At 42.1% G+C, this 22,761-nt stretch overlaps 2 protein-coding genes across 3 annotated transcripts; one reads left to right on the top strand and one right to left on the bottom strand.

The window, feature by feature from the left end:
• The first annotated feature begins 983 nt into the window (after window positions 1-983).
• E2F5 (E2F transcription factor 5) lies at window positions 984-17,505 on the top strand. 2 transcript variants are annotated; one of them, XM_086883734.1, is made up of 9 exons: window positions 984-1,341; window positions 8,813-8,922; window positions 9,620-9,781; window positions 11,041-11,084; window positions 12,899-12,963; window positions 13,875-14,139; window positions 14,834-15,034; window positions 15,450-15,494; window positions 16,774-17,505. In XM_086883734.1, exons 3-9 carry the CDS (start codon window positions 9,759-9,761, stop codon window positions 16,881-16,883), a joined length of 753 nt encoding a protein of 250 aa, XP_086739860.1. In that variant the 5' UTR covers window positions 984-1,341; window positions 8,813-8,922; window positions 9,620-9,758; the 3' UTR covers window positions 16,884-17,505. The 2 variants fall into 2 exon arrangements, with proteins under 2 accessions (XP_086739860.1, XP_086739850.1); XM_086883724.1 differs by lacking the exon at window positions 984-1,341 and adding an exon at window positions 2,907-3,124.
• On the bottom strand, window positions 17,463-22,760 carry RBIS (ribosomal biogenesis factor). The gene is made up of 3 exons (XM_086883747.1): window positions 22,609-22,760; window positions 19,085-19,201; window positions 17,463-17,630 (listed from the first exon to the last, which is right to left on the bottom strand). Exons 1-3 carry the CDS (start codon window positions 22,726-22,728, stop codon window positions 17,562-17,564), a joined length of 306 nt encoding a protein of 101 aa, XP_086739873.1. The 5' UTR covers window positions 22,729-22,760; the 3' UTR covers window positions 17,463-17,561.
• Between the last annotated feature and the right edge of the window lies 1 nt (window position 22,761).

Genomic DNA, 22,761 nt, shown 5'->3' with positions numbered 1-22,761 from the left:
GACACTTTCAACTCTAGACCAGGTTGCTCAGAGCCCCATCCTACCTGGCCTTGAACACTTCCAGAGATGGGGCATTCACAGCCTTTTTGGACAACCTGTTCCAGTACATCACCACCTCCCTCACAGTAAGGAATTTTTTTCCTATTGGCTAATCTAAACTTACTGTCTTTCAGTTTAAAACCATTTCCCCTTGTCCTGTCACAACATGCCCTTGTAAAGACTCCACATTTCTTGGACCTGAAAACATGTTTAATCTGCCACTGTTGGAGGATGTGCAACTACTGAAACTTAGAGTGGCTTTTTTGGCAGCATAGTTTGGTTTTCTCCACAGCAGTAGGCTTCCTACAGGCTTTTGAAATAGAAAAGATAATAACCTAAGAGCTTCTTACAGAAGCAAAACATAAGGCTTATGTTAATATATTGTTATTTCATGGTGAAGGCTTTACCATCTCCACTGTACTCAGGCATTTACTTCATTTGCTCGTTCTCAGAAGCCCCGAAACTGTTCCTGAACTACCCCATCCTCTGAAGCATTTTCATGCTGCTCTAGTGAAGAGAGCCGTGAGCAGTGAAATCACGGGGACCGCTGGGTCACCAGGTGGAGCTATTCCTCCGTGCCCTTGTGCCACCTGTTGCTCCGGTGACCACAGCAGCCCTGAGCCGATTCACCATCTGGGTTCAGAACCCAGGCTTCGGCACACTGGCACAGTGTAACTGATGGGGCATTTTGGTGCCCAGCAGCCCCGAAAAAGTACTTAGTGCTAGTAAAAACCCCTGGCCTTTGGGCAACTGTGTGAGGCCTGCTAGTTTTGTTATCAATTTAATTAAAGTTTGTGTGAACCAGAGCTTGATACCAGCTGCTTCTTGATATGAGGTGCAGCTTAAGCGTGGGGGATGAAAAAGGCATTGAAAACATGGGCACAAGTTGAAGGCAGAGGCCGTGGCAGCACAAACAACATCCTGATCATCAATGACTAGTCTTTGACAAAGCACAACCTTGAAATCTGGGAACAGACTCTTTGCTTTAAGAATGGAACTAACAGTTGCAAAGCAAAATAAAAAAAAAGGCAGCCCAACAACTGAATGAGGCATCTGCAACAGGCTGGGAAAACAACCCCACTCTGCTTCACACAGGGGGAGGTGTGTAGGGCTGAAAATTATCTAGAGATTGCACGGTCTTATAAAAAGGTAAAATTCCAAATTTGTGGAGGGGACAGAAAGCAGGCACCTGCTTCATCTCTGACTCCCGCATCGAGTTCCCATACCTGAGCCATGGAAACACCAGGAGTGAGCCATCAGCACTAATGGGGAGATGTCTGCACTGTGGTACTCTCAGCTAAGGTAGGAGGGAGCTGTTAAGGACTGTTTGCTTGGAGTCTGTGCCTTTGGTCCATAACGTGTAAAAATTAATAAATAGTGGTAATAGTTAGCAGGGTGTAAGAACTCCATCAGTTCTCTATAGGCAGAAATATTATTTCTTACTCTTGTGCTCTATATACCCCATCCACAGTATGTGAGGGAAATACTCACCTGGAAAGCTGGTCAATAGTGTTTTCACGGATATCATTAGTGCAGAAAACTTGCACTACTTCAGAGTCCTTTTCTGTCACGTTGATCAACTGTTTCCAGGGGCACTTCTTTTTTTCTTTGCTTATTGTTTGACCAAGCTACACTTTGGGTGAAGTAATTGAATACCTGGAACGCACCAGGAAGTTACAAGAACTTATTCTTACCTTGATTCAATTTCTTAATATCTCCTGAGTTTTAACTCCAAAATCATTGTTCTGAAACTTATTTTCTGATTTCATCATAGGGAGTTGTTAACATTTTTAACATTAATTCTTTCTAGCCCTTGTTCTTCATTCAGGAATTTCATATTACAGTACTTGGGAACATGCATGTCTTAGTAGGGCTTGGAACATTTGTTTTTCTTGCAGATTACTCTGTCTTTGGCATTGTTTATGCTCTTTATGATTACATGGCTTCCTTAAAGCTTTTTAATAAATGTTTAAATTATTTTTACCCTCAAAATGGTAAAATAATAAAGACATGGTGCAGGTGAAAGCTATACCGAATTTACCTTTTCACAAGGATAAATTTCAACACAGCATGATTGAAAAATATAACTTGATAAAATAAATAAATTTAATTGAATAAAAATATAAACAAAATGTGAACACCAACCTTGTCAGATGCAAGGCACGCTCTTGTGCATTAATCATAACAATTTAAAATCACTTCCATTATTGGACTTTGTTTTCATTTCCCAACTAAAGAATTATCTGTTTCAAACAACACTGAGTATGGAATCAAGAAATTCTCGTGTTAGCTGGGACCAGGAGGACTGTGATTTCAGGTCCAGAGAGAGGGTTAGCCCTGTTGCCCTGAAGCACACACGGCATGTGCAGGTAGAGCTCCAGTGTGGCACACCAGGGTACCGAGCTCCAGTGTACCTGAGGGTCTGCTCTTCTTCAAGGGCATCCCCGGAATTCCTGCACAGCAGGGACTCTAAACCTTCTCTGCTTTTATTCGATGGTAACTGAGAGAAAGAGGTGTACCTTAATTATGGCCAAGTATATTTTGACACCAGTGGAAAGACTGGGTAAGCATACGAAATTCCGTGTCCCTGGCCAGATCATCAGCGCGTCCCGTGCCTGGCCTGGGGAGACGTGACAAACATCGTTTACAATTAACCTAAACGAGAAACAGGAGCTATCGCGGCGGGGATAGCCAGGCTCGCGGGACATATCTGGCCGACTCCAGGCCTGCGCTACCCGTTCTGGGGGCCCGGAGCGAGAGCCCGGAGCGGCCCGCGCAGGCCAAGCGGAATTCCCGTGTCTCAGGCCGGCCCCGCGGGGCGAGCCGGACCGCGCCGGTGTCCAGGCAACGGCGGCGGCGTCACTTCCTGCGGGCCGCCCCTCCCGCCGCCGCCTGGGCCGGGGGCCGCGCTCCCGCTCGGGCCGTTGCGGCGGTCGCGACACGTGGCCCCGCCGGCGGCATGGCCGCGGCGGCCGAGGCGGCGGGCGGCGGCAGCAGCCGCCACGAGAAGAGCCTGGGGCTGCTGACCACCAAGTTCGTGTCGCTGCTGCAGGAGGCCAAGGACGGCGTGCTGGACCTCAAAGCGGTGCGAGGGCGGGGGGGCAGCGCGGGGCCCGGCCGGGCACAGGGCCCGCCGCACTGCAAACTGGGCGGTGCAGCGCGGGGGCCGGGCAGGGCCGCCCGCTCCCTCCTGCCTTCCCTCCTTCCTGCCTTCCCTCCTTCCTGCCTTCCTGCCTTCCCTCCTTCCTGCCTTCCCTCCTTCCTGCCTTCTTCCCTCCCCAGCGCCCGGCGCCGCGGGGCCTCTCCCGGCCGCTGACGGGCTGCGGGTGCCCCGTGATGGGTGACAGCCGCCGCGGTCGGCTAAAATACGCGTTTCGGCTCTTTATAAAGGGGTTAAGTGGTACCGTGCGTTAAGTTTAACTTGCTGAGAGTGATCTTATTTACTATGCCCTGTTCTGGGCTCCTCAGTAGAAGAAGAGCTACTGGAGAGGGTCCAGCGGAGGGCTGCAGAGATGGTGTGAGGTCTGGAGCATCTCTTAGGAGAGACTGCGGGAGCCGGCCCTGTTTAGTCTGGAAAACACTGAGAGCAGGTCTATTCAGTGCATAGATATCTTACAGGTGCCTGCCAAAAGGATGGTGCCAGACACTTTGGTGATGCCCACTGACAGGACAAGGAGCAGTGGCCATGAACTAAAGCACAAGAAGTTTTACTTCGACATGAGGAAGAACTTTCCTACGTTAAGGGTGGCAGAGCCCTGGAACAGGCTGCTCCCTCTCTGGAGATGTTCAAAACCCACACGGACGAGTTCCTGTGCACCTGTTCCAGGAGACCCCACCTTGGTGGGGGTTGGACTAAATAATTTCCAGAGGTCCTTTCCTGCCCTAATAATTATGTGATTTATTTTTTTTTGTACTGCCTTATGTTGCTCCCTGCACTGACTCCGTGTATGGACTGCTGTTTAAACCTTTTTCTTGCCCACCCCCTCCTTTTAGTAAGAGAAAATTATGTTGAAAACCAGACCATTGCCACCTCACACTTTGTATTATGTGTGAATGAAAGAAGCTGAATTGGCATATGAGCGACACATCGCTGTCACCCAGCTCTGCAGCCAGCCCGCTGCCTCCAAGGCACGAGGACGTTGGGCTGCAGGGGCTGGAGGGTCTCCAGTGATGCTCTGGGACTGGCCCACCTTGGCGAGGTCCTGGTGCCAGGAGGTCCCTGTGTTGCAGGAGGGATCCTTGGGGCTGTGTCCTGCCAGTTCCCTGGCGTGTGCTGCCCTCTGGCCCAGGAGCTCGGGCCCTCTGGGCTGTTGGGTGTGCAGTGCATTGAGGCAGAGGTGTGTTAACCTAACTGGGTAAGGTTGTCCGTGAACAGCTGAGGTGTTCAGCAAAATGCAACAAGAGACTGGCTTGTTGCTCTGCTTAAGGTCCTTTCTGGAAAAGTGACCTATTTTTTGATTACTCTTAATAGGCATCAGGAGGTGAATGGTGTTCTTGGATATTATTTGTGCATCCTTGTTCAGAGTGGATGCACTTTGGTGATGTTACTGTGGCTAATGAAACTTCAGGGTGAATAGGGAGGGACACTAATAGCTTTTATATTCCTCATTCAGTTGTGCTGTGGTCTGGACAAGTTGATGAACTGCTTAGTATTAGTTGCCTCTTTATCTAGCAAAACAGAATGAAGATGTCCAAATCTTTGGGATTGTTGTACAGCTTCCTTTATTGTCTGTCATGTCCTGAGAGATGTTCCAGGTCAATCTGAGAAGTAAAACATACTCAGTTTGTAAGACATCAGGCCCAAAAGCTTGGCTTAAAGTGCCAAAGAAGATTGATTTCAACAATAAAGTTGGGCTGTACAGTGGGGTGGAACAATACTTCTTGTTCTCTTTAGTGGGTAAGGTGCCTAATCAGAGGGAATGAAAGGGTTGATAGCCACGGAAAAGTTAAGTGGGCATTGAACCAAACACAGACATTTCTACTCAAGACTTATCTGAGACTGGTTTCTGAATTGCAGGTTAGAGTTTGTTGAAAGTAAATACTAACTGCAGTGCATAAATTGTTGGTACTTTCATAAGCAGTGAGTCAGAACATACATTTCTGTAACTGGTTTTCTCCTAAATAAGCCATATATCTAAGGAAAAATGAAGACCATTTTGTGTATTCCTGTTATGTCAGTGTGCTCAGAAAACTGAAGAACAGGACAGTCTTGAAATGGAACAGGGCATTCCAAGAAATAATTCATGCAGCGAACACCTTTAAGTGGCGCCCTGCTGGCTAGTATTGACTGTCCCATGTTGTGCTGCTGATTGGTATTTCTGTAGCAAAACCAGAACTAGAAAGAAAATAAAATTTGAAAGGAGGTGGACTTCCAGCTTTGTGATGTAGCAATTGAGAAGGAAAATCTGTCCATTGTGTTGTTTTCTGGTGATCTTTAATACCTCTATAATTATAGTTCAGCAGGCTGTAAGAGGAAGCTGTGAAAATGTTATAGTGCTGGACATTTCTCTGGTAATATCTCAAAAATTGTGGAAGTGATAATTTTCTTTACTTGAAATTTGGATTTTGCATTTACTTTAAAATCAAACAGTTGTTGTAAAATAATGACATATTTGTCACAGAATAGCCCTGTATAAAGAAATATAATTATGGAATTAAGTTTGAAACACTAAGAGATAATACAGAAGGGAAAGAAAACTAAATTTCTATCTGCAGCAGCCCATGAATTACAGGGAAGAGAGAAAAAGAGCAGGATGAGTGAATAAGGGATAAACCACCTGCATGGATGCTGTTCATAGTGTGCAATACTTCTGCCCTAATTTCTTAAGTGAGCTTTGTTACCAGCAGAATACAGTCCCTGCTCTAATGATGGTTAAGTAGTGTTTCTGATCATCAGTGCAAAACATGAGATATTCTAAAATCTACTCGTTTTAGAAGTGTACTTGTCAGGGACATATAACTGCCTTACACTTGCTGTACTCCACAGAAAAAGAAAGAGGCTGTCTATTAGATTTTACAGATTTTATGGGCATGTGTGCCTGCCTGCAGCTGAACCTGTGCTGAACAGTGTACTTTCTGCATTCCAGGAGCTGCACAACTGGAAGGTACACAGAACCATAGCTCTGCTCTTAGGTACTTTTTTCCAGCTCTGAACCTGTCTATGAGACACTCGTGAATGGCTTGAATATGTACTTAATCAAAGTATGAGGAGATACTAGGAATAATGACACAGTTCAGCAGCTTAACATTAGAAAGATTTTATGAATGAACTCTGAATGTGGAAGCTACGTCCACCCTTGTTAGCAGGGCCATCATTGCAGATGTCCCTTCCTAGACACAGGCTGAGAAGTGATGAGTTTTAACAGTGTTTTTGACAACAGATTTGTCTCAGGAAACTCTTTTAATTATTTAAATTATTAGTGAATCGTTTATGTAGAGGACTGAACTTAATTTCTGTTCCATGTACCTTGCAGAAGGTATCACACTGATAACTGCTAGAATGTCAGGGAGGAACTTCTCAATTGCTTTTTAAAATATCTGTGAAACTCTAAAAAGTTAATTAGATTACAAGGTCAGAAAGCTAGTGAATGTCTGGATTAAACGTCTCAGCTTGGAAACTGGCCCCAGCTTGTGTTGGAACTCTTGTTTTAAATAGTTGAACTTCGTAGCAGTGATTGAATTGTATATAGGGCTAGTCAAGCCAATTACATATGTAACTGTGTTGTTCATTTTCCTATGAAATGAGCCCCTGTCCTGGGGATCTGGAGCTGGTAGTGGTGAATCTGCTGCTGCATGGGAGCTGTGCTTTGGTCATACAAAATGCAATAGCATTTAGAGTGGAACAGTTACTTCAGCTTTGAAACATTTGAAATTGGACACTCAGAAAAAGTGACTTTTTAATTTATTTTTTTTTTAATCTTAAGCTTTGGTTTCACATCTCCAAATTTATGTACATTGGTATCTTTTGCTACCAGTACAGTTTGAAAATACATTAGGATTAGTAAAGCATTTATATTTTGCAGACAGGCCTTTGGGAAAATCTCAAGAGGTAATGAAATCTGTCTCCAGAGCAGTTTCTTCATTGCTCAAGCCATAAGTGGTAGACTAAGTCCTAGGTCAATATGTGGAGCAGTGGGGAAAAAAAGCAGAAAGTTAAATAGCATCTAAGTGTATGCTGTCCATTCCTTACACTAAATAATGTAAACAGCTTGTAGAATAACTGAATACTGTGAGATGTATGGGGTGCTGGTTCAGCATGGTGCAAATGACATCAACTCTGTCACTTGTTAGATTTTTAAGGTTCTCTAGAAGTCCTTGGAAGCAGTGTGTATGTATGCAGCAAAAATAGCAGATTAAGATAGCAGGTGCATACCAAGTGAAACAAGGGATCAAAGAGCCAGTTTCCTTGGAGAGAACTAAACTGTGATTTATATGTATTTGCATGCATCTTGTTTTGTTAGTTAAGAAAATATTTTAAAATAGTCATACTGAAGACCATACAAAGGATAAATTTTGCTAATGGTGTCAGTGAAAACAGTGTTTAGTGGGTACATCACTGTCAAGGAGAAAGAGCAGAGTTTAGACTTCATGGCTATAAGGGTATTTTTTTTAATCTCTGTTCTTTCTTTTTGTCCTTTCAGCTTTATTTCAGTAGCAAAAGGTAATGGTACTATTATGCAAAGAAATTTGGTTTTCTTTCCAGGTTATGGTTGTCTCAAGCTGTACCTTTCTTTCATGTAGGCTGCTTACAAAAAGCCTATATTTAATAGATGTTGGAAAAAACTGAAATAAATCATTATGTTCCTGTAGTAGAAATTTGCCTTTATGCATTAGTTCAAATTCAGAAGTCTTTGCCTACCCTTCTCTTTACTTTTCTTCTTTTATTTGTTTAATACATACAATCCCATGTAATTATATTTAAGGGTCCCGAGTAACTACAGAGTTACACTGCTCTCTGCTTTTCCTGCTTTTAGTGAATATTCTTTGAACTTGAGTTCCTTTGAAGGAGGCTTTCATGTGGAGGGCATGACTAGCCCTTTTGCTTATTTTATCTTAACTCTTTGCATCAGTTACACAGAGGTCACCATGGAGAGAAAGAAGTAAGGCACAAAGTGGTTGCCTCTGCCTGACACTTTGCTCGGAGGGCGAGGTGTGACAGTCCTCAGCCGCACTGCACACTGGCTGTGTGTCAGCAACATCCCTGGCAGAGCCGCCAGGGTGCTGATGCTCAGTGTGACAGATGCAGTGAGCCCTTGTGCCCTGTGAGGGGCATTTGTGCAAGGACAATGCTGGCCTGAAATACTGCAGCTCTCCTGCAGACACTGTGAGATTACAGCCCTGTTGTTCCGTATCCTGGCACCACTGAATCCAAACAAAGGCTGTAACAGCTTGAGTGTCAGTGGAAGGAATAATAAACTTAATATGGTCTTACCTTCAGAGGCTTGCCCCACCCAAGGGTGCCACTGCCTGCCTTCCATACCTTTTCCTGCCCTCCAGAAAGAGCATGGCAAGCTCTTCCATGTAACTGAAAATCCTCCAGATACTGACCAGGGTCTTTGCAACCCCGGTGAGCTCCCCTCTTCAGCCAGGGGACTGCTCCCTGTGCTTTGTAGCACTGCCTGCAGGTGCTGAACTTCAAATTCATGACGCTGTGTGGCTCTTGGAGAGTGGAAATTTCCCCCTTCTAAGTTACATTAAATGGCATTTTTCCAAAAAAGGGGCTTTAACTTCTTTCCCTCAGCATGTAAGGTGCTGATACTTGTTCTCTCCACAGGCTGCTGATACGCTTGCTGTGAGGCAGAAGAGAAGGATCTATGATATCACCAACGTTCTGGAGGGGATTGATCTCATTGAGAAGAAGTCAAAAAACAGCATTCAATGGAAGTAAGTTATGTCAGTTCTGCAAATTTTCACATGCTGAAAAGCAACAAAAACTGCCTCTTTCTACTTCTGCCTAGAATAACACCATAAAATTAATGGCAAAATTAATTGTGCCAATCAATGAGCAATATGATGTTGTAGAAGTAAAATAAATATAAATATAATAAAAATAGCAATATAAAGTTGCAAATAAGCTGTATTTGTTTTCCCTCTAACTTGTGTCTGTGATACATAAAATCAAGTTTAAAGCACACAGAAGAGAAACTCAGAAAACTTGTAGTGCTACTTTATATCTAGCACTTGAAGTTGCAAAATTCAGCCGTGAATGAATATGGGAGGGGTGTCTGGGCACACTGTCTCCACCTACCTGCCCTCCCACAGTCCCTGCCTATTTTCTCGTAAGTCTCTGAAGGTAAAAGCTCAAAATAAGAATTATAGGGGAAGGACATAGGCCCTGCCAAACAGAAAAAAACTGCATTCCAAAAGAAGATCAATTTTTGCAGAGGGAAATTCTAAATTTGATCTGAAATTAAGCATTTTCATTTTCATGTCAAAACACTACTGGGAAGTTAAATGCTCATTTCTTCATATTGAATATCAGTAGATTTTTCAAACGTTGAAAATAGTCTTAAGAAATTGTCATTCTATGTTTGCATTAGATTTTCACTTGTGATTTCATTAATCCTTATACCTTTTTAAGAGGAGTAGGTGCTGGCTGCAATACAAAAGAAGTCATAGACAGGCTGAGGTATCTGGAAGCTGAAATTGAAGATTTAGAGCTGAAAGAAAAAGAATTGGATCAGCAGAAACTGTGGCTTCAGCAAAGTATCAAGAATGTCATGGATGATTCTACAAACCACCAATATCCTTTTAAATTAATTGTGTGCATTTTGGAACTAGAATTAAATCAACAGTTATAGTGTAGGTAATGATAAAGCATAATGTAACTCATTTAACAAGGTAAGGCAAGTATTTTTTCAGGTTTTGCTTCAACAAAAGAAGATACAAATCTTATTTACATGATTTTTTTAACTTCCTTGACTGTGATTGGTAACACGAAAATAATTTAGTGTATATATATAGTAACTATTAAGTCAATAGTATAATCCTAGAGTCTTACTTGAAATTAATGATGTTGCTTTCCAGAACTTGAATTTATGTTTTGTTACCAGTGCTTTACATGATTTTTTTTCGTTGCTTCATTCTTTTGAAAAGATTAAGCTATCACCCAAAGATAAATGGAGTTGAGAAAGTCCTGAAGCTTGTTTGGTTTCAAACTGGAAAAAAAATCCTGTATATAATATACCAGAGAGTTCCAGCTGCATTGCTTGTAAGCATGTGTTGTAAAACAGACACCTGAGAATGGGAGCAGGAAAGTGCCCTTCTTATCTATAATACTATTGAAAAGTACTTAAAATTACCAGAGTTTCTGCTCAGAAACTTGTTTATTTAAAATGATTTTTTTTAGCAAAGGAGATTGAAGTTAAATGTTAGGACAAAATTACCGGAATTTCTGTTCAGAAACTTGTTTATTTAAAATGATTTTTTTAGCAAAGGAGATTGAAGTTAAATGTTAGGACAAACTTTTGGGAGAGCTAGCACTGGAATTGATCCCTCAGGGAGGTGGTGGAATGTCTGTCACTGGAAGTTTTGCCTAAGAGGAAAGACATTTGTCTGGAATGTCTGAACAGTGGATTGATCCTGCCTGGAGGCAGAGGAATGGGATGGCAGATGAATTACAACATTCCCCCAGCAGTATTTTTGTGTGATTCTGGGAATCGCTGATACATACTTGAATTCTGTATTTTCAAATTAGCGAGGTAAATTGTATTCTTCAAAACAACATTTTACATGTTCTTCTTTTTTAAAAGAATCTTCTCATTCAATCTACTATTCACAACTATTTTTCTTTTTGTGCCTTCTTTGCTGATACAGGTATTTTCTTTAAAACACAAAACTTATTATTTGCAATGAGCCATTCTGAAAGTCTGAAAAAATAATGTCTTGATTACAACTCTAACAATAACATTATAATTTAGACTCAGTTTGGACAAACTTCTGAAGGGCAGCAAATACCAGTTTTATATTGTATTAAGAAAAACATTCCTTGACATAAATTACATTTTCTTATGTCACCCATGAAGACATCTGCAATTGCTTCAATGGTAAGTTGTTGCTGAACTGTATTTCTAAAATGAGAGATTTATTGAAAAGTAACTTGCTATCTAACCTACTTTTTTTCCTGCAAATATTTTGAATTGAGAAGTATTCAGCAGTGATCAATACTAAGTAGAGATCTCATAATGTTCATGGGTACCAAATTCTGGCATTTTCTAGTTGTAGTCACAGATTGTATAGAATGGAAGCTCAGCTGGAGTCCTGGTTTTGGATGTCTTTTTTGCTATTCATACTTTTCAGCAGCTTGCCAGGGGCCAGTAATGGAACCAGAGACAGGACATGTTGGTCCAACCCTCTAGAAAAACAACAGGAAGATCCAAACTTCATGTAATTTTCTGGTGGCAACTGTGGCCAGACAGAGCTTGTGATGCAGTATAAATGGAGCCAGCTGAAGGTCAATGATGGGGCATTGCTACTAAATCTAAAGGATTCCTGTACAGGTGGTTTGAAGAAATTGCCAGGAAATCCTGGCAGAGGTTACTTCCCTTGGCATCATCTCTTGGTCCTGGGGGACCCAAGGGAAGATTGTTGTTCAGCCTCCAGCTAGGCTCAAAACCATCTTTTCTTTGCCACAAGGAAGATTTTTTTTTTTTTTTTAAATAAAAACACAAGATTAGAAAACTACTGCAGAATTTAACAAAAATTAGCTGTTATTGAAAAGAGTTAGTCATTACAAGACATGGAGGCACCTGGCGTGGTGCTCACATAGTACTTCACCGAAGTGTTTTTTAGGAGGCAGAGAAAGAATAGTGTTATCCCAGATTAGTTACGGACAAAGAAGAAATGATGTGCAGGTAGACAAGTGATCTGCAGTATTGTGCCAGTGCTGTGCATGTAACTGTGGTCCCCTGATTTTAACCAACTCATTTTAACGCACATAGTAAGCCACAGATGAGTGTGACAGCTGTTACATCCCATTTGTATGTGGTGTGGAAGCCATGAGCTCAGATACTTGGAAGTGCTGGCACTGAAGATGAACATTGACACCTCTTCTTCCTTCTGTTAAATCTCTGTAGTAGCATTCGTCAAAGTCATAAGGTGAGCTAGACCAGAGAGCTGGTTTAGCTGAAGTCATAAGAGGAGTGGCTGGGGAGCTGGGGTTGTTTAGCCTGGAGGAAAGGAGGTTCAAGGGAGACCTTATCACTGTCTACAAGTACCTGAAAGGAGGCTGTAGCAGGTGGTATAGCTGTACCTCTTCTACTGGACAACCAGTGACAGGACAAGAGGACATGGCCTCAAGCTGCACTGGGTTCAGGTTGGACATCAGGAAAAATTTCTTCAGGAAAGGGTGGTTAAGCATAGGATTAGGCTACCCAGGAAGGTGGTGGAGTCAATATCTATGGAGGTATTCCAGAAACCAACTAGACATGACACTTAGTGCTATGGTCTAATTGACAAGGTTGTGATCAGTCAAAGGTTGGACTCGATGATCTTTGAGGCCTTTTCCAACTTAAATGATTATTTGATTCTGTGAAAAAAAGAATTAGTTAAACATTTCCACCTTATGTTATATATACAACTAGAAGACAAATGGGTAAAGAACATGGTGGATCTTGTACTATTGTGAGAAAAGGTTTTTGCAACTATGATCTAAATGTTGGAATTTATACTATGTTGTGATTTATACTATGCAATATACTTGGATCTTAGAGGGACTATGCATGTCCTACCACAAGTTTATATATGCTAAATTATGCAGTACTTTAAGTGGCCTTAGACAATTTCCAGAATCTCATTTGAGTGGATACAAGACTTACAAAAAATACTCTTAACACTTTCTTAAAAAATTCTGTTTAACCAGGAGATACACTTCTAGCAATTCAAGCACCTTGTGGTACGCAGTTAGAAGTACCTAGACCTGAAATGGTATGTACTGCTTTCTTGTTTACCTAAGTGTTCTAGAGCAATAGTGGCAAAAAAGAGCTGTAACAGAGCAGAAGAATTGTCTCTATCCATGTGCAAGAGGAAGGGAGAAAGGATTAGGATTTTTTCAGTTTAGAAGAGCGAGGCCGGACAGGAATAAGTGGGGTTTGTACACTTAAATAGAATAATGGTAACCCTGCCTTCTTTTAAAACCAAAATACCCAAGTAGGTTTCTTCTCTCTTGATTTTGCAGCTTTCAAAATAATGCATAGTTGTCATGAATTCTCTTGAGAACTCAGTGACTTTTGTGAGTCAAGTTTCTGTTATATTGTTAAAATGGATCTCTTATGAAAAAGCCTTTTAGATTTAGTTTTGATGTAATTCAGATTTAGTCTCACAGTACTAGACTGGATAGAGAAACGGACTGCAATCTCATTTTAGCCAAAAGGATTAAATTGGCAAGATTAAAGTAGGAGGCCAAATTATTTACTTCTGTCCATCTTTAACTTTTGTTGTTGTTGTTGTTGCAGTGCTTGGTTTTAAATAGTGTTTACATAGTTGGGAGAGAGCACTGTATGAAGCGTGATAGCCATGTGCTTATAGAAGGTGGAAATTCACCTGAGAAGCTATTTCACAAGCTATTTTTAGTGAGGCTAAGCACAATCTAGTATTGGTAAAAGCATCCAAGGCTAGAGCCGTGAAGCTGATCAATGGTACTATCTTTGTCCATCTGCTGAAATCGGTTCAGGCAATGGTAAAGTTCTCTGCAGGAGCTAAGTTAGCAGCTGTGATGTTGGATTTTGTTTTTATTTTCTTTTTGTTGAGGACTAAAACAGCTGATCTTAGTCTTCATCAACTTGTACAGTTCCAAATTCTCAAGGAACAGTAACTTTCATAATACATCATCTTTGCAGGACCAGAACAGACAGAAGAAATACCAGATCAATCTTAAAAGTAGTTCAGGACCTATCCATGTACTGCTTATAAATAAAGAATCGAGCTCCTCCAAGCCCATGGTGTTTCCAGTTCCTCCACCCGATGACCTTGCACAGCCCTCGTCTCAGCCTGCAACTCCAGCGACTCCAATTAAACCGGCTGCAGTTCCTCCAAATCCCCCACAACATGACCCAAACCAAGGACAGGAGTTACCGAAAACAGCAGTTGTGGACACACCATCAGGTGGATCATGGGGTTTTCCTACCTCTGATGGGTGAGGGAGGAAGGCAGCTGGAGGGAAAAAAGAAACTGTTAAGAAAGGTGGCAGACAAAGGAAAGATCAAGAATTTGCACAGGGTAGCAGCTGTCCATTAAAAAACTACTCCAGGGGCTTAGTAACAGTTCTCAGGTTACAGACACCTCTTCCTCTTGTCTGGTGAAACAGATGCTTCCCTCACATTTTACCATCTTACACTGAACAGGTTTTGGATGTAATCCTGTTAATTATTCTGAGGTCCTTCTCCAGAATGCATTACGGAACAAAATTGCAAACCTCTTGACGGAGAATATGATTTGAACGTGTACTTTTAAATGAGACTGATAATACAGGCGCCAGTACCAGCTATTGTACCACAGGGTTGTTTACCTTCTTCCACATAGTCACAGTAAGAGGCTGCCTGAATATCAGGTATTTTTTTCACAGTAATAGTAAATAAATAGGCAATAGGAAAATAATTAAGAAAATGCTGTATTACAACTGCATTCCTTCATTTATTAACCTTTAATTAATTGACAGTTAATTAAATTGTGACTGTGGAAGGGGAAGACTCCTCTCACCTGATGCGAGACATTGGCCATGTTCTCCTCAAAAGGGGACAGGCGCTGTGTGTTCTGTTTCACTGTAACAGACTTGTAACATACCTTCCTGTCTGTATAGATGGCAGTGCCCAGGGGGACAGCACAGCCCCCACAGCCCCTTACTCCAGCCTTCCGGAGCCAGAGCTCTACCCCAGCCTGTCTGGAGACAGTGCCCAAGCCTCAGCCAGCTCCAGTGACTACCAGAGCTTGCTGCCTCTGGATGTCAACTGTATTCTCAAGCCAAACTCATTTGACATTGCAAAGATGGAGGAGCCTGCAGGTAGGGTTCCTGTTTAAATATTTCACTGGTTCCCTGAGCCCTTCTCTTTGTGACCAAATGACCAATGAGTTACACAGGGGAAAAAACAAGTCTCTATCTTCCAATGAAGCCACTGAGCCAGTTCTGGGGAGCATACCACTTTTGAGCAAATTAGTTTCTTTACCACCAAATAAGCTTCATGTTGTATATGGCTCTTGGATTTTAAGAGATAAGTGGGAAAAATGTACAGGGGGAGGGAAACTGAGAGATATAAAGATACTTTACACATACATGGCATACTATCTCTGCAGTTCCTACACTGCACAAGCCATGGTGTACTCGGCTTCAGTGTTTTAATGCAAAGAATGTGTTGACTGCTATAAACACATATTAAAAAACCCTGCATACATAAAGCATGTGCTCCCGTCTTTCACAGGAAGTATCAGTGGAGATATTATTGATGAACTCATGTCTTCTGATGGTAAGTATTTAGCATCCTTTCTAATAATCACAAGTAGCAGCATGGTTTTTGTGTATACAGCATTTAGAATGCATCTGCTAAATCTGATGCCAAGAGTCAGTATGAAACTACTTTCCCGTGTTGCCTCCTCTGTCACTCCTGTCTTTGCTCCCCTTTCTATTACCTGCAACAGTTTTATTTAACAATCAAAATATGAAAACTTTAATCCAACAAGCACTTACATGCATGAATAACCCACCAGTACTTAATTTAGGGACAAAGAACAAGCTGATACCTAGTGTGCTGCCTTAAAAAAAATAAATCTGGTTTAATTCTGTTCCGCCTAAAGCTTTGTGCAGGTGCTTGGAGTACATATTTCAGAACATAGTTCTGGATGCAGACTGATACATGTCCAGCTGTGGTACACTAATAGAACAAATGTCACCCATTTCTGTTCTTGCACTTCTTTGGCCATACGGGCGTAGCACTGAAACACAGCTACTATAGAATTCATGTGCTCGCTACCTCTCTGCCACTCTCTCTGAGGTGCCAGGCAAGGAGGTGAACTCAACTTGCTTTGTTCCTTTTACCCTCTGTTCTGTAAGGCCTGTAATATCTGCCCCTCAAGCAGACACCTCAGGGCTCATCCAGAAAGAGGTGTGGTTGTAAGATCCAAGGGGCAAGATGAGATTCTGTGAACATGCCAGTATGTGGTTAACATGGAAACAGCCTCCACTTCTGGAATAGGGATGGTATGCCCAGCTCATGTACACTGTGTTAAGAGCTCCTACAGTGCAGAGTGAGGGCTGAGACTTTTCTACTTGCATTTCTCCCTCAAAGACAGTTTTGAGTCCATCCTTGAAATGCAGTGCACAGACAAACTGCTAGCTTCCATTTCCCTTCTGTAAAAATAGAGATAATGCTAAATTCCTTACTTATTTGAAGGCTGATACATGCAGTATTGTACCAAGACAAAGGAATATAAATTATGGCCTTCTGGTTAAAGTTTTCAAAAGCTCCTCAGGAACTCCATTGCTGCAGAAGAAATTAAACCTATTTTCCACAGCTATGACTCCTCTTCAGCAGACTTAAAATACCAAGGAAAAAATGATAGATAAATCACTTACTGCCTTAGTTTGAATGCAGTACAGGTTTTCACCATGTTTCCCAGTGAGCTTGTCAGATTATCAAGACTATTTAAATTATTAAGACTAACCCTGATGACAAACATACTGAATTATGATAGGGCTGATTTTTCCAAAAGTGTTTTAATTTAAACTAAACTATTCCTGCTTTACAGTTTTTCCTCTCTTACGACTCTCTCCTACTCCCGGAGATGACTACAACTTTAACCTGGATGACAATGAAGGAGTCTGTGATCTCTTTGATGTGCAGATACTAAATTATTAGATATTGTGTCAAGCAGACTACTTATCTACCTCTAACTGTAACATTCTAGACTTCTTCATAACCTAAGTATTTGAATAATGAATGTATAACTTCTTAGTTCACTGACTCTGGGAGTATATTTCCTTTTGCTTCCTTTACTTCACAAAACAAATTCAAGAACAAGAAAAAAAGGGCTCTTATGAAAAATTCTGGCACTTTTTCACTTGAGTGTTTTCCTGTCTAAGCCAATTGTTTGGGGCTTTCTTCAGTAAGAAAAGCAAAAATACTTTATAGCCTTTTGATAATTTTTTAAAAAATGATTAGGCTTCTTGCTCACAGTTAACAGCATTTTCTTTGAAGCTTTACTGCCAAGAAGCTTTCAATATTCTTTTTTAACTTTTCAAACGATTTTGAAGCTTTCACTGCCAAGTTGAAAAGTGAAGGGTACCAGTTTGAGTTATGTAAGTTGTTTCAGTGAACCAATTTTGTGAAGTGCCTTCTGTTTTAGCACTTTAAGTTTCTCACACTGACTTCTGACATTCCACTTTCCTAGATGATAGGAAAGGTCTGTTTGTAGTTTGTATTAAAGTGTGCCAATACTTGTATATTAACAAGATTTTTTTAATAAAATTGTGCAAACAAAGACAACAGTATTTATGGTCTTCTATTTCTTGCAACCCCTTCGTTGTCCATTTTGCATTACAACTGAGATAATAGGTTTGTGGCAGCATCCACATTTGCTGGTTCCTCTCCCAGATTTGTGGAAACCTGGGAAAAAAAAGGAGTTTCAGTTTAATGCAGAAAATAATTTCTTTTTATTCTGCTTGAAAAAAAACAAAATACCCAAACTAATAAATACTCATTGCCCAGAAAATTTATCTTTTATATATTTAATTTAGGCTAATTTAGCAGTCATACTTCAATAATTTGGGGGGATTGCAGGATACACTGAAGTTGAGACATAATCTGAAAATGCTTTGTGCTTTGGGAGTGTCACACCAGTAATGTAACACACACAGCCCAACTGAGACAAGCTCAGCTTTTAGTTCACAACTGCTCTGAACAACACTTTTGCAACTTTGGAGAAAATACTATTCCAGCCTGAGTGATTAAATTCAGCAGTCATGTAGAGCCCTACTAGCACAGGAGCAGTAGTATAGTCTGAATTCTTGGGAAATAAATGACAAGCCAGCAGTGACAGGACCACTGGCTCCAACTGCCTTGAAATCCTGGTTTGGCTTCATCCAGTACTGGCACCACTGTCAATTGTTTCGCTTTTCCCTCAGCCTCTCCTTAAGGTATTTGACACTTGTTTAGTTGGTCCCAGCTGTACAGAAACTTGATTATGTCAGGCACACTGACAACTCATGTCACCTCTCCAAATTCCATCTTTCCCGAATAGCCAGGATGGATTCATCTGCATCTCATCCTGAAGCACTGCTCTCTCTCCCTGAAACTGTGCCTAGAGCATCAGTTAGCAGAAAGAGTTTGTATGGAGGAACTTGTCAGAAATTAAACTTTATGAATTAATTCTTGTGCAAGACTCCAAGTAGGCCTGTATAAAAAAAATAGAAAAAGGCAAGAGAAACACTGTCTTGAATCCTAAATGCTCCAGGCAAAACCTCTACTACAGAAATTGATGTTTCAGATGTTGGTCCTGATGAAGTAATATGAAGGCTTAGGAACTGGGAACAAAGAGAGGCAGAACTGTTTGTTTCAAAGCACTGTCAGGTGCTTCAGGTAGGGAACAGCCAGGTTCATCCTCTCTTTGTCTATTCATGTGGACATGAGTTTCAAATCAAGACGATGAAGCTGGGACTAACTTAAAAAAACAATTAGAAATCAGCTAGAACGTAATTTTAAAATATGCTTTTGAAGTGTGCTTCAGCATGGCTGCCCACGTCTTCTGTCTCCACTGTAGTAGTTATATAGAATTTGAACATGGTAACCAGATTTCAGCATTACCACACAAATGAAATTCATAAAACTGGGACTCTAAAGCAATTGCATGAATTCACAGAATATTCTGAGGTGGAAGGGACCCACAAGGATCATCAACTTTTAAGGAAATGGCCCTTAGGGGGTTGAACTCAGCACCTTGATGTTACCAGCACCACATTCTGACCAAATGACTGCTTGCAGTCCTGGAGACACATTATATATAATGCTTTAAACATACACATTATTTTAATTCTCCTCAGATTTCTACAAAGGGAAATTACCTGCTGAGTCTTCTGAGGTTCTGCTGTGGTACCTTTTGATAGCTGTTGGATTTCTTTCTGAACTTCAGCAAATGCTTTATTTATTGTGCTAACTTTTTCAGCATTTTTAATGTTTATCTGGGAGAGAGAAAAACACACATTGGTATATTTAACAAAAATTCCACTGATGTGAAATTGCCCCATTTTTTGCAGTTGTTATAGATCCATTGTTACATGTTACAATATGTTTTGTCTGTTACTTCATTAGGTTATCTGTGTATTGTGTACTATGTGCTGTGTACTAATAAAATCAAAATTAAAGAGTTAAACTTGCTCTATTGGAATGGAAGCCCATAGTGATCCAGAAAGAACACAGAAAACAAAAGTGAGGCTTCCCAGGCCCTGCTACACCACCTTCAGCTCTCAGCTGGAGTTAAGTCCCAGGAAGGGTTCCTTCCTTCATCTCTGTGGTGGACTGACCCTGGCTGGATACCAGGTGCCCACCAAAGCTGCTCCACCACTGCCTTCCTCAGCTGGACAAGAAATAAAATGAAAGGTTCATGGGTACAGATAAAGGCAGGGAGAGATCAGTTGCCATCATGGGCAGAACAGACTCAACTTGGGGAAAATTAATTTCATTTGTTGTCAAACAAATGCTGCAGAGCAATCTCAGCTCTGACACCTGGAACATTTCCTCCTCCCTCCTACACCGACCTTGGTGTCTTCAGGGCAGTTTCTTTCAAAAATTCTCATTCCTCTGTTCTGACTGCTGTTGGTGTGTTTCTTAACTACATCATCCCAGAGGCACTGCGAGTGCCTGATGGGCTCTGCCTTTGCCAGCAGTGTATCCATTCTGAAGTCAGCTGGCACTGGCGCTTTCAGACATGAGGGAAGCTTCTAGCAGTTTTTTAGAGAAGCTGTGCCTGTAGCCCCTCAAACCAAATACAATTTGTAAATGATTTTACTATTTTGAATTTCTTCCAGAAGCTTACCTTTCATCATCACACTTTGCATCCTAATTGTTCCACATTACAGGTCTGGCCAACACCAACACCAAGGTTTTGCCACAGTGTTTAAAAAAATTCTGCAACTGTAGCAGAGTAGAATGTGTATCTCTGGGCACCTCAGCCTCTCTTTTAGCCTCAGTCTGCCTTTGTAAGTTACTTCATCGAAGATTTTGGTTTCAAAGAGGAAGCACTAGAATATGGTCATGTGTTGAACTCTGGGGACAGCTGTTTGTGGTACAGGAGCAGGATGGATGCAAGAGGGCATAAACTCTCACCACTGAGCAAAGTAAGGTTCAGTTGATCTCAGCCCTAGCACCTGCTGCTTCCAAAGTCTGGAACTGGAGCATAGCCAGGTAATTACACTGCAAACATTCCAGAAGCACACACATAAGTCTTCAAGCACCCCCAAATTTCAGGGTACCTACTGCTATTTCAAAGGCTACTCCTGTAATTCACCTCTTAGCAATTTAAACAGGCAAAAGCAAACTGTTAATGGTTACACGTATTCATTTCCATAATTTCAGAGCATGTATACAGTAACAGTAATTCTGAAAGCAGTGGCAATGAGGCTGATAAAACAGGTCTACTCAGATGAACACTTCAACTGTGACAGTGACTGGAGAAATACAGTCCCAGCTTCCAGCTCTGATCAGAGTGGATGAACTGTTGGAATATGATGTACTAAGACCATGTGTTCAATCAGGGCTTGTCACCATCTTCCAGCTTCACAGGGGTTTTAGAAGGTTATGTTTTAATACGTGATATCCTCAGGTACTCAGGTAGGACTCCTCCACAGAAAGAGGCTCTATAGCTACCACGGGTATCTACATCAAAAGTTGTCTGAACAATTACAAAGGGCTTTCAGCTATTAATGAATTAATGTATTTTAGCAATTCTTTTTTTTCTGAGCATCTTCCTATACTGCTTAATGGTAAGTAAATTACATTAAGCCCAAAGGCTTAATGCTTTAAAGAATACAGCTTCAAACACAGAGAATAAAATTTTACTCCTAATAAGCTACTGACTTTTCATGAATATGATTTTAAACCTGTTTCTCCCTTTATTACAAAGAACTGTCTAGACTACGAGGACATGTGATGCCAGCAACATGAAATGTTTTTTTCTAAAGTTTGTTACATTCCTGTCTGTCCACCAGATTAATTTGTCAAGTGGCTCTGGCTTGCTGGAGAAAATCTGAAATAGCCTTTTTTTTAAGAGCCATTTACTTATGTCTGTCCAGCAGACTGCAACTGCATCAAGTGGAAAAAATAAACCACAATCTGCCTCTATTGTTTTTATGAACAGAGGCTTTTCTATAGGGACAGCTGAACTCTTGCAGAACACACAGCTCAGGCTGGAGGCAGGGTTTGAGAAGATACCATATTCCATATACCATACTCGCTGCTCACAACTGGAAATCTCTTGGTTAGATCACCTCCATGCCTCTTCCCCTGCACTGCTCCCTGCTCCATGACCCACTCTGCCTCTCCTCTGAGCTGTGCTCCTCTAAAGACACAAAAATACCAACATTATTTCTGCGTCTTTGTTTTTCCATTGCTTTAGTATGTTAAATTGCTCACAGAAGCATCTATAGAGCATCACAGCCCATGTAAGGTGCAAAAAAGGGGCAGAGAGGAATTAAGAGCAAAACATCCAGCAGTGCACACTCCTAGGGTCTGTTCACTGTATCACACTGACAGTTTTACTTGACAGCTGAGGCAAATAAACAGCTACTGAATCAGAAAAGGCTCCATCCTTTCTGGTTCTTCCCCACCAAAATGCTTCTCTTTGCATTCATTCATTCATAGTTAAGTTTGTTCAGCTCACCAACCCAGCACATAAAAATGCAAAATGTATTTTTAATGGCTTTTGCCGCTGATTTAGCAAGTTGAGTCACCTAGTGGGCAGAATTCCTGAGCCAGCATCAAGGAGAGCTGTGGGAATATAGCCCAGAGCCTGGCAGAGGGATCCCTTCCTGGGACGAGGAACGTGATGGAAAGGAGCAGGACTTCCCCTTATTAGTCGTGGTAACTACGCCCGGTTTGGACCAAGGCGTTTTGTTAATCTGTACCCTGAATTACACCCTCGGCGACGCTGTGAATGCAGCCCAGTGAACGCGAACTCGCTGAACTGCTGCTGACGCGCCCCGCAGCATCGCGTTCCCGAGGACAAGGCGAGATATCACCAGACACTTCCCGGCACCCCTCAAGCACAGCCGGATGCCTTCTGTGGCATATGCCTGCAGATTAGCCAAATGAATTTTTTGTGCTTCTCTTTCTGCAGACGATACATTCACACACAAACCTAATTTCCGGGTGAAAATCGTGCGCTTTGCTATTTTGTGCCCGGACGCACACTGCCCCTAAACCAGCTCGATTTAATCAGTCCCGAGGCTTGCTCCGCCGCGCAGCGAGGTCGAAGGGGAGGAAACCCCGCCGGGCCGAGGCCTCCGGCGGGCGCCGCAGCAGGGCCGGGGTGCTGCCCGTGGTGGGGCACTGCCGCAGCCCGGCCAGCGCCTCCTCCCACCGCGGCACTCACCTGCTTCAGCCCGGAGGTGACGGGCCGCGCCTTGCCCTTGGCCTTGGCCCTGAGGACGCCGCTGCGGGCGATGCGGAACACGCTGCCGCCCTTGCCGGCCGCGCCGCGGCTCTTGCCCATGGCGGCGGCTGCGTGACGTCACACGGGGCCGTG

This window comes from Cyanistes caeruleus, chromosome 1 (genome assembly GCF_971803275.1).
Source record: "Cyanistes caeruleus chromosome 1, bCyaCae1.hap1.1, whole genome shotgun sequence".
Classification (NCBI taxonomy): domain Eukaryota; kingdom Metazoa; phylum Chordata; class Aves; order Passeriformes; family Paridae; genus Cyanistes; species Cyanistes caeruleus.
This window is presented reverse-complemented; position numbering and strand designations above follow the sequence as displayed.

Excerpts from the sequence above, each read along its gene's own strand:
- E2F5 (XM_086883724.1), top strand. The coding sequence starts at position 2,999 with ATGGCCGCGGCGGCCGAGGCGGCGGGCGGCGGCAGCAGCCGCCACGAG. Across the intron at positions 9,782-11,040 it reads GATGATTCTACAAACCACCA|ATTTTCTTATGTCACCCATG; the intron begins ATATCCTTTTAA and ends GACATAAATTAC. Across the intron at positions 15,035-15,449 it reads AAAGATGGAGGAGCCTGCAG|GAAGTATCAGTGGAGATATT; the intron begins GTAGGGTTCCTG and ends CGTCTTTCACAG.
- RBIS (XM_086883747.1), bottom strand. The coding sequence starts at position 22,728 with ATGGGCAAGAGCCGCGGCGCGGCCGGCAAGGGCGGCAGCGTGTTCCGC. Across the intron at positions 19,202-22,608 it reads TCACCTCCGGGCTGAAGCAG|ATAAACATTAAAAATGCTGA; the intron begins GTGAGTGCCGCG and ends TCTCTCTCCCAG. Across the intron at positions 17,631-19,084 it reads AACCTCAGAAGACTCAGCAG|GTTTCCACAAATCTGGGAGA; the intron begins GTAATTTCCCTT and ends TTTTTTTCCCAG.